The sequence below is a fragment of the Heptranchias perlo genome, chromosome 8 (genome assembly GCF_035084215.1).
Source record: "Heptranchias perlo isolate sHepPer1 chromosome 8, sHepPer1.hap1, whole genome shotgun sequence".
In the NCBI taxonomy this organism is placed as follows: Eukaryota; Metazoa; Chordata; class Chondrichthyes; order Hexanchiformes; family Hexanchidae; genus Heptranchias; species Heptranchias perlo.
Genome location: NC_090332.1, coordinates 78,472,314 through 78,488,772, shown reverse-complemented (window position 1 = coordinate 78,488,772; position 16,459 = coordinate 78,472,314). Strand labels below are relative to the sequence as shown.

The 16,459-nt window shown below is 40.2% G+C and overlaps 1 protein-coding gene across 5 annotated transcripts in view; it reads left to right on the top strand.

Annotated features, from left to right (window-relative positions):
* ralgapa2 (Ral GTPase activating protein catalytic subunit alpha 2) overlaps nt 1–16,459 on the top strand; it is a 483,733-nt gene that overhangs the window by 344,691 nt on the left and 122,583 nt on the right. For all 5 annotated transcript variants that reach the window (XM_067989407.1, XM_067989404.1, XM_067989406.1 and 2 more), the window contains one exon: nt 485–612. In XM_067989407.1, coding sequence (XP_067845508.1) covers nt 485–612 — 128 coding nt within the window. The remainder of the gene's footprint in view (nt 1–484; nt 613–16,459) is intronic.

The window sequence follows — 16,459 nt, the reverse complement described above, 5'->3', positions numbered from 1 at the left end:
TTCATTCCCAAGCAGACCAAGATCTTGGTATGCTCTTCACTAGTGTCCAGGCACTTAGACTTTTAGAAGTGCAATTTCATATTGCATTATTGTCACGTGGACTCTGGAGTTACAACACTTATTCGGCCTTTCCTAAATTCCTTGTTTAGTTAAGTTTTGTTCTGTTTTGTTGAAGAAAATAGGATGGATACAATATTTTGCTTCTAATTGAAACTGGACACTTTGCTGTTAATTATTCTTTTAAATGCTATTATTAATACACTAGCATGACCACAGGGTTGATTGTACATAGTATGTAGGATGAATGAGCTTGATCAGGCAATTAGTCTTGTTTGTGCTTTCTTTGTATACTCTCACAGAATGTAAGTCTGGTGAATGTTAGAAATTGTATGTGTTGCAGCCAGTTATTAACTGAATATTTTCTTGGTATGAGTATTTAACTGCCTACAATGTCATAACTATAAAGGTGCTTGATGTGTTTCAGGTCCCATTTTTTGGTCCTCTCTTTGATGGAGCCATTGTGAATGAAAAACTTCTGCCAAGTCTTGTCCGTGCCACAGGCATCAATGCCAGTCGAGCTGTGAAGTCTCTCATACCCCTCTACCAGAGCTTGTATCCTTTCCTGTATAATACTGTGTGGTACGGTCTTCATGAAGGTTTTGTTTTTTTCCATAAACTCATTTAGTTCTATTTGCTGGTCAAGTAATGGCATATTCCTCCAATGTGATGGCCACTGTCATGTGGCTGCTTATTCATTCTTTATACTATGTAAATCACTGAATAGGACTTAGAGTTTAGTGTTTTGGACATCACAGTTCTCACACTGATTATGGCATCATCCTATTGAATATTCAAATCATAGATATCAAGATCCCATTCCTGTAATTTATTCAAATGTTTGCTCTTTTGCTTATAGACATGGTTCGCTTATATTTTGGTTTTGATAAAGCCAGTGTTGTTTGAATTATAAAATTGACAAATAGAAAAGGTTTTCTATGTTGTTTCTGGGAGTAACACTGGGTCTGTCTCGTTCACATACCGTGGAGTTCAGCAGCAATATCATACAGCTAAGGATGTTCTTAGAATGCAGCCAAAAATTATAAGAGCTACCAGTTGGTACTCTAAAGCTTACATTTGATAAGTCTCAATGTTTCCTGAATTGAACGGGAAATCATCCTGTGGTAGTGTTCTTGGGGGGGGGGGGGGAAATGAAAACAAATACATGGTTGAAATTAACACCATTTATTGAGGGTAACTTGTATTGTGTAATCCTGGGCTTGATTTAAATTCAGTTCCCTGGTAATGAATTAGGGTTAGAGAACTGACATAGTTAGTGGAAAGAATAATAGAGGCCATTTTGATACTATTTCCATAAAGGTACTCTTAAGTATCATTTCATTACTGCAGAGATACTCTTGAAAATCTACTGGCTACTTTATTTACTGTGTAATGCAATGCACTATGAAGGAGCAATGTATTACACTGAGTATGCATATCAAAAAATCCAAAGGAAGAACTTAAGCACAGAGAATTAAATAACACCTGTACAGTACATTCATAGGGCAGTTTTTTGACATGTTACATTAGTTGTAGATATAGTAGAGTTCAATAAAAATTCTGTAAGGTATATCTTGCCCTTTTCATAATTTGCCTGTGAACAAAGCACTCCCTCATTCTGACAGCTCTTATTGCTAGAACTGTAAACTCCGATTACATCTGCACTTGACAGTTAGATTAAGGAGAATTTAATCAGCAGAGGAGATTAATTTGCATCTCAATTGGAGAGAGGTAGGAGGAAAAGGATTGCACTCTGCAGCCAGCAGGTTGCAGAAGAAATCTGATAAGGCACAAAGCCCACTAGCACTGAATACTCCAGCTGAGTGGAGGACAATATCAGAGGATGTGTTACCACAGCAACCTAAAGGTTCGTTGCTCTTTGTTTAGCCTAGGGTGTGCATTGCAGTCACTTGGTCAAAAAGGCAGTGTCTACCATTGTTGAAATTATGGAAAAATAGATCTATTTTTGTTTTTAATCAAGCATAGCACCAAAAGTTTGCATTTATAAAGAATATTAAGTGGACTATGCAGATTTAGATTTACAATAGCTAAATCAATTTAATATTTTACAAAGCTGTACTAAATATAATTTTCTTGTAAAGGAAATTCCAATGTTGTTACCTATTCAGTAATTCTCGGATGTACAATGTAAATAAGCCTGTGTATAAGTTATTTCCTATATGCTGAATTTTCATTCTCTTGGCTTCTGGGGAATCATAATGAAGGTAATAAGAAGTAGATGCCTTGGAATGGATTTTATTTGTTCAATTACAATGAGCATTAAGGAAACAAGTCCCAACTAATATATTTAAAATAATTAGCACCACAATATTTTGGGTCAAGTAGAACTTGTTGCAGTCAAGTTTAAATACCCTTTTATACTGAACCAAGCAGAAGATATAACTCCACATTGTTCTTATACACATGTACATATCCCAGTGAGATTCCTTTTTAATGATTTGTAAAGAACTAATGGGATTGTCTGCTCTTTTCAGTCATTTAAATTTGATTGGCAGACGTGTGTGTGTGTGTGTGTGTGTGTGTGTTTGTCTTTCAAAAAATGTACATGTTTAATTGGTATTTATACTGCAACTGAATCATAATAGTTACGTATGCAAGATCACGTCTTCCAGTGCAAATTTCGGGTACAGTGCAAATGCCACTGATGCATAATCAACCATTTTATACTGAACCTTTTGCATTTTGTGGTCATCTAAAACTACATGATGCCAACACCATAATTATGGTATAAAAACAGCATAAAAATCTGCCTTGCCAATTTTATAATATTAGCAGTACAATCACTAGTAGAGACATTCTACCACTGGTGAAGCTGCATTTATTAGAAAAAATAAAACTGGCTGTATTCCTGAAGACAGCAGTTGTAAAGTTTGCAATTAAGATGTTAGTTTCTTGTGTCTTGTGGTGGGGAGAAATATTTTAGTCCATTAGTAACTCTTAAAATGCTAATCCTGGTAATCATTTTGCTCCTGTTCAGCATAAAGTTCTGTTTAATTCAGTATGTTGTAAATTAATAGATGAATGGAGTTATATTGAATGTGTCTACTTGGTATGGAAGGATCTGTAGAAGAGGAAATATGCTACTCACAATAAATTTGACATAAATCACCTGCAGTGGCTTCTCTTCCTGCTCCTGCACTGCTACCTCTGGAGACCCCCAAGGATCTATCCTTGGCCCCCTCCTATTTCTCATCTACATGCTGCCCCTCGGCGACATCATCTGAAAACACAATGCCAAATTCCACATGTCCGCTGATGACACCCAGCTCTACCTCACAACGACCTCCCTCGACCCCTCACTGTCTCTCATTTGTCACATTGCTTGTCTGACTGGATGAGCAAAAATTTCCTCCAACTAAATATTGGGAAGACCGAAGCCATTTCTTTGGCCCCTGCCGCAAACTCCGTTCCCTAGCCACCAACTCCATCCCTCACCCTGGCCACTGTCTGAGGCTGAACCAGACTGTTCGCAACCGTGGCGTCCTGTTTGACCCTGAAATAAGCTTCCGACCACATATCCTCTCCATCACCAAGACCGCCTACTTCCACCTCTGTAACATCGCCCGCCTCTGCCCCTGCCTCAGCTCATCTGCTGCTGAAACCTTCATCCATACCTTTGTTACCTCCAGACTGGACTATTCCAGTCGTCTCCTGGCTGGTCTCCCATCTTCCACCCTCCATAAACTTGAGCTCATCCAAAACTCTGCTGCCCGTACCCTAACTCGCACCAAGTCCTGTTCACCCATCACCCCTGTGCTCACTGACCTACATTGGCTTCCGGTTTGGGAACGCCTTGATTTTAAAATTCTCTTCTTGCTTTCAAATCCCTCCATGGCCTCACCCCTCCCTTTCTCTGTAACCTCCTCCAGCCCTACAACCCTTCGAGAACTCTGCACTCCTCCAATTCTTGCCTCTTGCGCATCCCCAATTTTAATCGCTCCACCATTGGCCGCCGTCCTTCAGCTGCCTCGGCCCTGGAATTCCCTCCTTAAACCTCTCTGCCTCTACCTCTCTCTCCTTTAAGACGCTTCTTAAAACCTACCTCTTTGACCAAGCTTTTGGTCACTTGTCCTAATACTACCTCATGTGACTCGGTGTCAGATTTTGTTTGATAACACCCCTGTAAAGCGTCTTGGGATGTTTTACTGCGTTAATGGCACTATATAAATGCAAGTTGTTGCTGTAAATAAGAATTGAAAGTAGTGAAATAGTTCATTTGATGAACCACCTTATAGAATATCCATTCAAGCCAACTCATAATTGAAGGTATTATGTCCTTTTTGTCTATTAATGGATATCTGTAATTGTTCTTTGACTTGTTTTATTGTTTTATTTTACAATATGGTTTAGAAATTAACAGGCTATATTTAAAAAAAGGTGTACAAGTGGCAAGTCATTTGAATTATGATTAGTAAGCCAGTGAGGATGTTACTATTAAGTTTTTAAAATTTTTTTTAAAATCGGTTCAGCTGTTTTGGCATAGCATGTTTCACATACAAATTATTAAGATGAAAACATCTGTTATCATTCCATATTTATCTGATCTAATTAAATTTCACTTTTGAAATTTCATGTTGTGACCCCTTCTCAGCCATGCATATAAAGATCTAAATTAGAATGAAGCTGCTGTGGAGGCGATAGCATTTGGAAATTCCCGCTACAGGTCCCACAACAGACACAAGTGCAACCACATGCTGTCACAGTCTGCTGAGCGTCATTTATTGTGCACTGCCATCCAAGAGCAAGATCCATCAGGGAATGCACCTCCCTTTGTTCCTGAAGCAAAGGCTTGAGGTTTGATCCCCAGTGGCAGAACTTAAGCATATGAACTATAATCGTAGGAAAGCAGGTGCAACATTTGGCACTGGCCATTAGGCAGCACTGAATTCTGCAGCCAGTTCTACAGAAGAACCAGAACATGAATACTGGATCTATATGAATAATCATTTCCTGTTAACTGAATAATCTACTTGTCATAAAACTGTACATACTTATTTGCTGTGTGCTTTAAGTTTTCTGCATAGCGAACACATATTTGTTACCTTCAACTTGCAGTAATGTAGTATACTATAGAAATAAGTCGTACAGCACGTACAGGAGTTGGTTGCAAACATACTAATTTATACAAACTTTGAAGGGGGGATAGGATGAGAAGGACTCCATCCAGTAAATTCTGCTATAAGTTCATATTAATAGGACTGAATGTGATGAGTGTTATGGTGGTGCAGTGCTTTGATAGACCACGTGGTTTCAAGGACTGGAAAGAGACAGTTTTGATTCACACATTTTATTGAGCCATGCTGCTGGGCTAAATGTCAGGAGCCTGTCCATATGTAGGGGGAGGAGGGGAGAAATCTGATGAATCAACATAACTTGGTCACTGTTGTGCAACTCCTGCCAGCCAGCAGAAGCAAAACACTGGAGAAGGATGGACAGCAGATTATTTGCCCCCTCAATTGCAGGAACTGTGCAAAAGGAGAGTAATAGAGGGGATTTCACATTCTTGTATATGTTTATAAAAAGTGTAGATAAAATGGGGTTGGGGACTTTCTGTTTGTATTCACTTAAATAAGTTAACTTGCTGGGGGTATATTTTCCTCTGTTAATTTTAGTAAAAAAAAAGTTTCTGATTTTATAATCATGCCAACATTTTTCTAACGTTAACAAATGAATAAAAAATACCATTGTATTTATCTAAGTGGAATTGACTGCATTTACCTAATGTCATGAGATTTGAATCAGTACACAAGAAACCAGTAATCTTTTAACAAAGCCTGCTCCAATTATTTCACTCTGCAAGTGGAGAATGATCTTGTATTTCTTACTGTACCATTTTTTTTCTGTTAAATGTGTACATACTAAAGCATTTGTTTTACTAGAATGGTACCAGGGATGAGGGACTTTGGTTATATGGAGAGGTTGGGGTTGTTCTCCTTGGAGCAGAGAAGGTTAAGAGGAGATTTGACAGGTGTTCAAAATCATGAACAGTTTTGACAGAGTAAATAAGGAGGAACTGTTTCCAGTGGCAGAAGGATCGGTAACCAGAGGACTTAGATTTAAGGTGATTGGCAAAAGATCCAGACGCGACATGAGGAAGCATTTTTTTACGCAGTGAGTTGTTATGATCTGGACTGCACTGGCAGAAAGTGTGGTGAAAGCAGATTCAATAATAATTTTCAAAAGGGAATTGGATAAATATTTGAAGAGCAAAAAATTACAGGGAGCGACACTAATTACCTAGCTCTTCCAAAGAGCCATCACAGGCACAATGGGCCGAATGGCCTCCTTCTGCACTGTATCGTACTATGATACTTTAATATCCTTCGCATCCCAATGAATAATGATCCATGCCATCCCAGCTTTTGGAGATCAGAGAAAAAAATCACAGGGGGACTTTAAGGTGTTTGGATGCCGACACACATGTTATATGACCCTCCACATACTGGAATATGTATAACTCACACCTTAGTTCCTTTATGTTCATCATTAGGAATCAGAGATCTCTTGCCAGCAAATTGGAATCTCTGTGAGTAATCATTAGCCTTTATCAAACTTTGAATTTTATTAGTCATGTTTATTAAATTTCATCATTTGAGTTTTGACTTGATTAGTTAATTTTTGTTTTTAAAAATGATTACATTTGTTGTCGAGCAGTTTCAAGAGATTCTGAACTTGTAAGAAGCACCAGCAGAACCTCAGACATCCCTTACATGTGTACAAGAGAGGGCCCTGCCCTTGAGGTAGATTTCTTTCAGTCCCCTCATCCTACCCACTCAAACACTTCTTAGCCCAAACAGAAGTAATTCTAACTAAAATTTCTTAATGTTTATGTTATTGGTGGGAAAAGCACCAGGACCAGATTTAATTTATTCTGGGACACTTGGGGAAATGGTTGAGGGAAGTTGGTGGGGAAATTAATGTAAAGCATCATTAGGGATGCTAATAATGATCACCTAGAATGCTCAGGCTTGATATGGAAAACTCAGCCACTGATTCAGAAAAAGCAGAGGTTGTGTTTGACAAACCTGGTCCAATTTTTTTTTGAAGTTGCTCAAACAGTAGATCAGGGAGATCTTGTAGATATCATGTATTTGGATTTCCGAAAACTTTTGGTAAAGTGCAACAAGGGACTGCTAAAATTAAGTCCCATGATGTCAGGGGAGATGTTGCAAGATGTAATGCAAATTGGCTAAAGGACCGTAGACAAAAGTGTCAAATGGAATTGCTTGCCAGTGGGGTCCCCAGGGTTTGATGTTGGGTCCTTTCTGTCTGTTTTGTTTCTTAACAATCTGGAGCAGGGCATAGACATACAGTTATTAAATTTGTGGATGATATGAAATTGTGCTATAGAGTCAGGGCCATAGAATAAGAAAGCAGATTACAGATGGATCTGGATGGATTAGGAAGGTAGGCCCAAGACTGGCAAATATCTTTTATTGTAGATGTGTGTGCAGTTCTGCACCTAGGGCTTAGAATTCAGGGATAGAGTATAACATGGGTGGATGTAATTTCCAAGGTGACAGGAAGGGAAAGAGACTTGGGAGTAGTCATTGTCAGGCAGTTGTGGCCAAAGCGAAAAGGATCCTAAGTTATATTGCCTGGACTAATCAGTATAAAACTAGGGCCACAATAACAGAGTTATATAAAGCTTTGTTGGGGCCTTATCTAGAGTACTGTGCACCCTTTCATTTGTTCAGTTCAAGAAGGAAAATTTGGTTCTGAAGAAGAATAAAAAGGATGATCCCCGGTATAAGTGCATTGAGCTATGGAGATAGACTTTGTGCGTTGGATTCGCTAGGGAGGTGTAGACTTAGAGGGGGTCTGAATCAGATCTTTAAAATTATTAAAGGCATTGATTGCATATAGCTGGATAGAGATCATGGGGCCAGGAAGAATTAGGAGCCATTCATTTAAATTGAGGAAGCATGGAGTGAGGTTGAATGGGGAGAAATTTTGTTTTTGCGCAGAGGGTGATCGACCTGCGGAACAGCATCCCGGAGATGGTAATGAAAACTGACTCCTCACAGTCCTTCAGGATGGCATTAGATGCACTTCTAGAAAACTACCAGATCACAGCAGAGGGAAAGTGCGATTATCGGCAATAATCACTGGCTTGGAGCTTCCTGGGGCTTGCCTGTTGCCTCTGAGTGGGCAGAGGTGAATTTTTAACAGAGGTTCCTGAATTGTCTGTGGTCTCCATTATTTTTTTGTCATTTATATCAAGTGGTCGCCTATCATTTTTTCCTGGTACATAATGGAAAAGAACCCTCAAGTTAATGCTGCAAACCTCATGGTTTATGTTTAAATCAATAGTAATTGCTACAGTTAGTAGCTCTAGAAAAAAGTCCTGATTTACATGTTTGGTTTTTGAAATGTTGGGGGAGAAATTCGACTTGTGCCCAAAATGGGTGTCAAGACGGCGGAGCAATTGTTTCCTGCACCAATCTGTGCCAGCCTGAGCCCCAAGCCAAATTCGGCGTCAGGCTTCATTTGAATGTAAACTGTAGGCTCCAAACAGGCATCCTGACGCAGCTTGCCGGTCTGGGCTTTTGGTGGGGGAGGGAGGGGAGCGAAGCTGGGGAGTGGGGGGGTGGGGCGTGCGAAGCCGAGGTGGGAGCCCAGGCCAGCAGCAGCCTGGTATTTTTGCGGAGCCAGGAGGAACACACTTGCTCCTTCTGGCTCCACAAAAATATAACTTATTGCAAAACTTTTTCAAAGTTTTTTATATGTGTGCGGCACAAACTCTGCCTATTTGTAGCTGAATTTTTGCATTGCCGTCCCACAACCAATGTTGGACTCTGATTTGCATAGTGAAGCAACCAGACGCCTGTTCCAAGCAGGCAGGTTGCTTGCCCATTCATAGACCTGCCTGATTATGGGATCAAGCGGGCTTTGGGCATCAATGGAGCGGCTGATGTACCTTCCCCCCACCCCCTAATTTTCAACTCCCAACTGCCCGACCGTGAGTTGAATTTTGCCCCTTTTATGTTTGATGGCTTGAATTCAAACCAATTGATATTTCCACGCTTCTCACACTCCAGCTTATCTCATGATTCATTACACTGCACATCAGGAGTTCAGAAGTAAAATACTTGAGTAATTGTCATGCAGTCTAAATTTCTCCTGTGATCTATGTAAGTGGGACAGTGTGGCTATCTCTGCAACCTTAGTTTCTGAGAAAACACAACTGCACATGCTTTTTTGTATAAGTACTTTCAAGATTTATGCGTAGATTTAGTTTAACAAAGGTCTTTCAATGATTAATGGTGATTTTAGCCAAACTGAAGTTGTGAGTCTTGAGTAGCTTCAAAAAGGAAGGTTCATTAACAAGTAGATTTTCTGACAATAAATGTATCAATATAGTTTTTGTTTTATTTGAGTTCTTTTTTTAAAAAAAACTTCCCTTTAAACACAAGTATTTTGGGACATTTCTGAGAAATGTGATACGATGTTATATAAATGCCATTATTGCTATAGTATAGTGAATGCGGGCAATATTATTGGAGGTATTAGTTTAGAGGAATCTCCAAGCCCCAGCCGTGTAATAGAGCTGCTTTAACGTAAACAGTTAAACCATCACAGTTACTGACCACCCTGGCTTAATGTAGGCAATTATTGATGGCAATTTAGCTACTCCACTGTTGGGATCATGAACCCTCTCATGATGGTTCCATTCATGAAGTGATGAAGACACTGTTTAAAAAGAAAACTGAGAGTATCGTCTTAGTGCATGTTCCAAAAATTTAACAACCAAAATCAACTTAATATTCTGTTGATTTTGGCTGTCACATTTTTGGAACATGCACTAAGACGATACTCCCTCTTTAAATGGTCATGTCTGGATCACAGTACAGATGGCCATACCAATGCATAGTTGAGTATGTAGCAGATATGAAACTCTCACCATGGTTATGTTGTTTTTCCAAGTTTTTATTAACTTTGCCTTATTACCCTATTAAACCAGTTGAAAAGTGAACATTTTTAAATTACTATAGGTTTGGATTGGATAAGATGAGTATTAAAATTTGTTTAGGCAAATATTGATATTTACACAATGGCCTGGAATTTCTGGACGGTTTCAGTATAACTATGGCGTAAGAGTGGATTTGCACCTTTTTTATTCCAGTTTTACGCTGAAACATCGGGCTGAATTTACTACCAAAATAACAGCGAGTTAAATGCACATGCAGTTAATAGTGTGTAAAAAAAAATCCAGTAATTTATAGCGAGGAAGCGATATGCCGTGAGTTGCAAATTGCTGGATGATTTGCGCCAGTCCACTGTTAGTCTCGCAAAAATGGCATTTCGTCATCAGTCTCCCCTTGAGTTTCAAGAAATTGCTGGATTTGCACCGTAAATACAAATTAAACTCGCCGCAGAAAGTTAGGGCTGGTACTTAACAATTAAGGACCCTTTTAATAACGAGATTTATGTTCGTGCAATGCCATTCAACCTCGGAGGCCCAGAAAGGGAACAGTTGAAACTGTGGAGTCTCACTACTGCAGGTAATAAATTGTTCCTAGAGGTTTTTAAAATTTTTAATTTGTTAGTTTTTTTCTTACCTTTCCTTTGTCTCTTTTCTCTTTCTCTCTTAATCCAATCTTATTTTCCCTCTCTTTATTTCCCTTTCTGTATCTAATTTGCCTCTGATTCACACAATTTCCTTCTCTGTCGTTCCTCTGTTTCTCTATTTTTAAATTGCATTGGTTAAGGAGATAGACTATTGGTCCCGTTGTTCACCAAAGTCCCACTTGCCCCATTGACCTCGTTATCAACTCGCACTTATAGCAATTTGTGATGCAAACATTTTTCGAGCTGAAGGGTGAGGAGAAAAATTCAACTCCCGGGGCACTCCGCGAAATGCCAGCTAATTCTTGCCCATTGTAATTTCGTCAACCGTTTGCGTCGGTCCCAGATTACATATGCTGAAACCCCACTTAACTCATTAACATAGCTCCGCCCCCATGCAAAAGACCAAAGAACGCGAGTTTCCTGCATTCACAGCAATTCTGAATAGTTATAAAGTTATGCCCAAAATATTAGGCACACTAGGACCCGAAGTTACTATTTCCGGTGCTTTATAGTAAGTTTTTTTTAATTTCTCCTTACTGAGACCTGCAGTGTATTTTCTGTATGGTTGAATGATTCATATGGTATCACAATCTGTTACATTAAACAGAGAAAAGCTTTCACAATTGCACTTTCTTAAACTGCTGTGCTTAATGTACATAAATGATGATTTCATGGCTTCAATCTTTAACTTTCATAACATTAATAATATAGAGAGAGATTTAAAGAAGATAGATGGCGTATATTATGCATTTTCCTCAGATGCTGATTGTTTACACTGATTTCCGATTGTTGTACGCCAGTTTTTACATCCTGGCATATGCTGACGAGTTTTTCGGGAAATTTCGGCGTAAATTGCTGTTGGCAAGATCAGCATAGAAACTGGTGTAAATTTCGGTGTAACTTGGATCGAGGAAATTCCAGCCCATGAGGCATCCTGATTGGTGGCGGGGGGGGGGGGGGATTCTTTACCGGCAAATTTGAATGAATTTTGTAGTGTGTAGGAAAGAGTTCTTTTAAAGTGCTGTGTTCTGCATAGATAGTCAGTATGCTGTTGTTGTACTAGTCTGAAAAATTATATTAGCAGAAACAAATACACTTCAGGTACTTCTGCACAAAAAGGTATGAAACTGATGAAATAGAGCACTATACCTCATGCAATTTATGTGACATTGCAACTCATTGCTGAAAGCAGAATAATCAGTTCTGACTAATGATGCCATCCCTACAGTTACCTTCTATTTGCTTGTCCAGTGAAAAGTCTAAGATTTAATTTGTCACATACACCTACAATGTCGGGCATTATAAACCAATAACTACAAGATGGCTTGTGGATTTTTAGACTAGAGTTGGGGCAAGTTGCACTTATCTGAGTACGCCCCAGTGAGCACTCCAGCAGCCAGCAGTACTCTGATAAAAGTGTGCTGACCTTCATTTTTGAAGTGCTGGTTCCCTGACAAAGAAGATCAATAGTTTAGCAAGCTGCTTGTGCTGCTTACCTCTGTTCTCGTACTGAGTCCTAACTCCAGGCAGAAATCAATATCTTTAATCTGTTCTTCACTGTAATAAGTCACGCAAGGCAGAGCTTTTAGGTGGCTTTACATGGGTTTATGGAGGTAGTTATTTCAGCTGTATGAACGCAAAGCTTTTTTGTAGATCTTCATCCTATATCATATTTTTCACCTGGGGCACTGACCATGATATAATTGGAACTTTTGCTTATGTTTACATATGCATAATGTGTATTTTTGCTAGATATCATTGGTTTTCACTTTATTTTAGTTCCTTTTTTTTAAAAGCATTACATCACTTCTACTGTAAACCTTCAAGTAAATGAGAGCAAGGAGCAGAACTGCTGCTTCCTCCACAGCTTTAATATTAATGCTGTTCTGTGATGAAGGCAGAAATACCTGGCTGCCTTGTAGGCACTCACAGCAAAGTGAGAACTAGAAACCATTGAGCTGCACAGTAAGTTAGTGCGCTGCTAATCAAAAGAATTCATATTGGGCCAGAACTCGCGGAGAACAGCGAGGCAACACTCACCGCAGCTCCTGCGAATTTAATTAACAAAAATACTTACTGCGGGCTCTGTGGCGTCCAATTGCTTGAATTTGAAGTTTAAACAAAATGTGCGCTATCAACCCAGCTTCTGAGTAGTGTGAGTTGCTGCGCGGCTGGAAAAGTCTGTGAGGAGAAGACGCCCACAAAATCTGTCAGGAAGAGAAGTCACGCCCACAGATTCAGGCTGCATTGCTCAAGCAGGCAAGCAGACTTCATTCATTTAAAGTCAGTATTCTTTGTAAATAAAAATTTTAATTTTTTAAAAATTAAAAAGCCAAAGAAATAATTGAATTAAATTAAAGAGACAGAAGGGAAAATTTTAAAAATTTAATTCAACACTTTTTTTTACTGACCAAAAACGATTAAAATAAGGAGTAATATTCGACTCCAGATTTTTAAAAGTTAATTTTTAGTTGTTTGGCAGTCATTAAGACTAACTGCGCTGTTAAAACTTAGTTTAGACCTGGTATTTTTAAGCGTACCTATTTGGTGGTGTAATTACTTACTTTCCGGCTGGGCAGATAAGCAAGTTGGCGCTTTTTCAATAATTTCTCTGATTGCAGCATGCAATGGCCCTTTAATTCGATGATGTGGAGATGCCGGTGATGGACTGGGGTTGACAATTGTAAACAATTTTACAACACCAAGTTATAGTCCAACAATTTTATTTTTAATCCCACAAGCTTTCGGAGGCTTCCCCCTTCCTCAGGTGTTTGAAGCTGTCATATCGCCAGCGAACCAATAGGAGCACGTTCCCGATTTCCGTGATTTACTGCGCACGTGCAAACGCGCGAACTTGCTCCTTCATTATTCACCGCTAAAAACTGAGAGCACTGTTGAGCTCCTCCGTTATTTCGGGAGTGTTTTCTCGCCCATTGACTTATACCCTTGTGAAGAATGACTGTCCTTGAAATGAAGTATTCAGGGCACTTCTGCACAAAAAAAAAGTTTGAAACTGACAAAATAGAGTACTGTGCCTCATGCAATTTATGTGATGTTGCAACTCATTGCTGAAATCTGGGCCTGAGCTCTCTATCCCCTGCTTACCTCAAGACCTTCAGCTCCTATTGCTTTCCACGTCTGCACAAATTTGACCCTGCTTTTTCGCTCTCATTTTCTGTAACATGCCACTTTGGTTCCTCACCCCATTTGCCACTAATTCTGTTATAGTTGTTCTGTGCTTAAGTTTCTCCTGGACATACCCACAGATCTTAGACATCCTCCAAGCCAACCACTGCACCCACCACAATCTTACCAAAATCTTACCAAAACAGCAATCTGAACAGCCTCACCCCTCTTTCATAGTGATCATCCTTTTATCTCGTTCACCAAGAGTTAACCTCTGTAACCTAGCTCCAACCTGCTCCATGTTGTCCTTCGGAACGTTTCCTCCCTCGTGAGCAGCCTGAATGAGTCTGTTTAGATCCTGGACCTCACAGATACTTGTCTTATGAATTGTGACTCGTTTCCCACTTACTAAATCTACCTTGTCCATCTATTCAGTCTACCATGCCTCCACGTAAAAACAGCCTTGATAGTTGCACGAGCTTCATTACCAACTCCCCTCGCTCAAATTTTCCTCACCCAAATGCATCACCCTTTTCCAATTTCCCACCTCGCCTTTAAAGTTCTTGACATTTAGTCGCTGCACCGAGTAACTCCAAATCTTATGTGAGTTCATTCCTCACTTAAGCTACCTAATGTCATTCCCTCTGCCTTCTCTGCCCTCCTGCATTCAACCTCATCCTAAATATAAACTCCCTTAGCCACCACCCACAGCTACCTCTTGACCTTGCCATCGCATAGGACCTCACCAGCTCAGAAGTTTCAATCGCTGACCCCCCTCCCGTTGCCCCTCTATCCTCAGTTCTAATGCTAAGTGTTAGGAACTTTTGGAACATTTCACTTCAAAAGATAAAGACTATCCATTTGGTCACTGTCTCATCCTCCATCTCCTCCTCCCATCTTTTCTTCTCCCTCCACCTTATCCCATCTTCACCATTCCAGTTCTGCCCCCCCCCCCCCCCGCCATATCACTGTGCAAACAACATTCAAGAAGCATTTGGATGAGCACTTGAAATGCCATAGCATACAAGGCTACGGACCAAATGCTGGAATATGGGATTAGAGTAGACAGGGCTTGATGGCCGGCGTGGACACGATGGGCCGAAGGGCCTCTATCCGTGCTGTATAACTCTATGACTCTATGACTCAATCCCTCTCCCATCTTTCCCCCAGCCTTCACCAGACTCATCTCTTCTATGAGAGCCACCACTTGCTCCTTCTATCCCCTCCCCCAGCACCTCAATATTCAGCTACGTCGCCTTGCCCCAATGCTCACCAACATCATAAAGGCTCCCTTTGTTCTATTACTATTCCCCCGCCCCTTTGTTTCCTCTCTAAGGTCCTTGAACACAATGGGGCAGAAATTGCTTGGAAAAGAATGATAAACTCAACAGCGCTCACCGTTGTTAGTGGCGAAATTGAGGAGCAAGTTCCGGCATTCGCACATGCGGAGTGAAACTCGGAAATCAGGAACTTGCTGCTACTGGTTTGCTGGTGATATGACAGCTTCGAATTAAAGGTATATCGCTGGCTGCAATCAGTGAAATCATTGAAAAAAACGCCAATATGCTCAGCTGGAAAGTAACTAATATCGCCACAAAACAGCCACGCTTAAAAATACCAGGTTTAAAGTACGTTTTAATAGTCTTAATGACTGCCTAACAACTAAAAATTAACTTTAAAAAATGTGGAGTCTCATTATTCCTTATTTTAATAGTTTTTGGTCATTACTTTTCCCTTCTGTCTCTCATTTTATTTCGATTATTTCTTACCCTCTTTTTTTCGCTGTCTATAACTTTTTACAATGATTTTAATGTTGTACCTTTCACTTCCTGGATTTAACATTCCAAACTTGCAGAGACAGTTTTGCAGCTTGTCAAAAATGCTGCAGTCTGGTCGAGGGGAGAGAGTGATCCTCTCGCTTCTCCCACAGGTCCTAGCTTCTCTTGAACTGATGCTGGGCTCTTCTCTGCATCCTATTAGAGAAATTGCACCCTGTAAAGACTGCGATAAGTTAGCGAGTTAGTATAAATCTATACTGTTAGTTCGCCGCTCCGAGTAATTTCTGGGCAATTGTTGCCACCAGCTCCATGCTTATCTCTCCCAAAATTTCCTGTTGAAATCCCACAATCTGTTTTCCACTCTGACCACAACACCAAGAACTGCCTTAGTCAAAGTAATAATGTCCTCTGTGACTGTGGTGCATGATCCCTCTTTGCCTTCCTCAACCTCTCTGCACTGTTCAATATAGTTGACTACCCCAGCCTTCTCTACTGTCTCCCCTCTGTGGTCTATTCACCCCTGGTTCCACTCTTATTTGTCCTAACAGAATCAGCACATCTCCACCAATGATTCTGCCTCTCATTCCTGCACAGTCATCTCTGGAGTCCTTCAAGATTCCATCTATGGCACCTTCCTTTTTCTTGTCTATGTGCTGCCCCTTGTAAACATGATCCATAGTTTCCGCATGTATGCTGACTACAGCCAGCTCTACCTCTCCCAACACCAACCACCCTTGATTCCACAACCATCTCTGTGTTGTCAGACTGTCTACCTGATATTGTTATGGATAAGCCAGAATTCTCACAGTTGAACATTGGGAAAACCAAAGCCATCTTATTCCACTCCTGTCAAAAATTCCATAACCATGCTTCTGACACCATTCCTCCCTAGCTGTCTATACAGG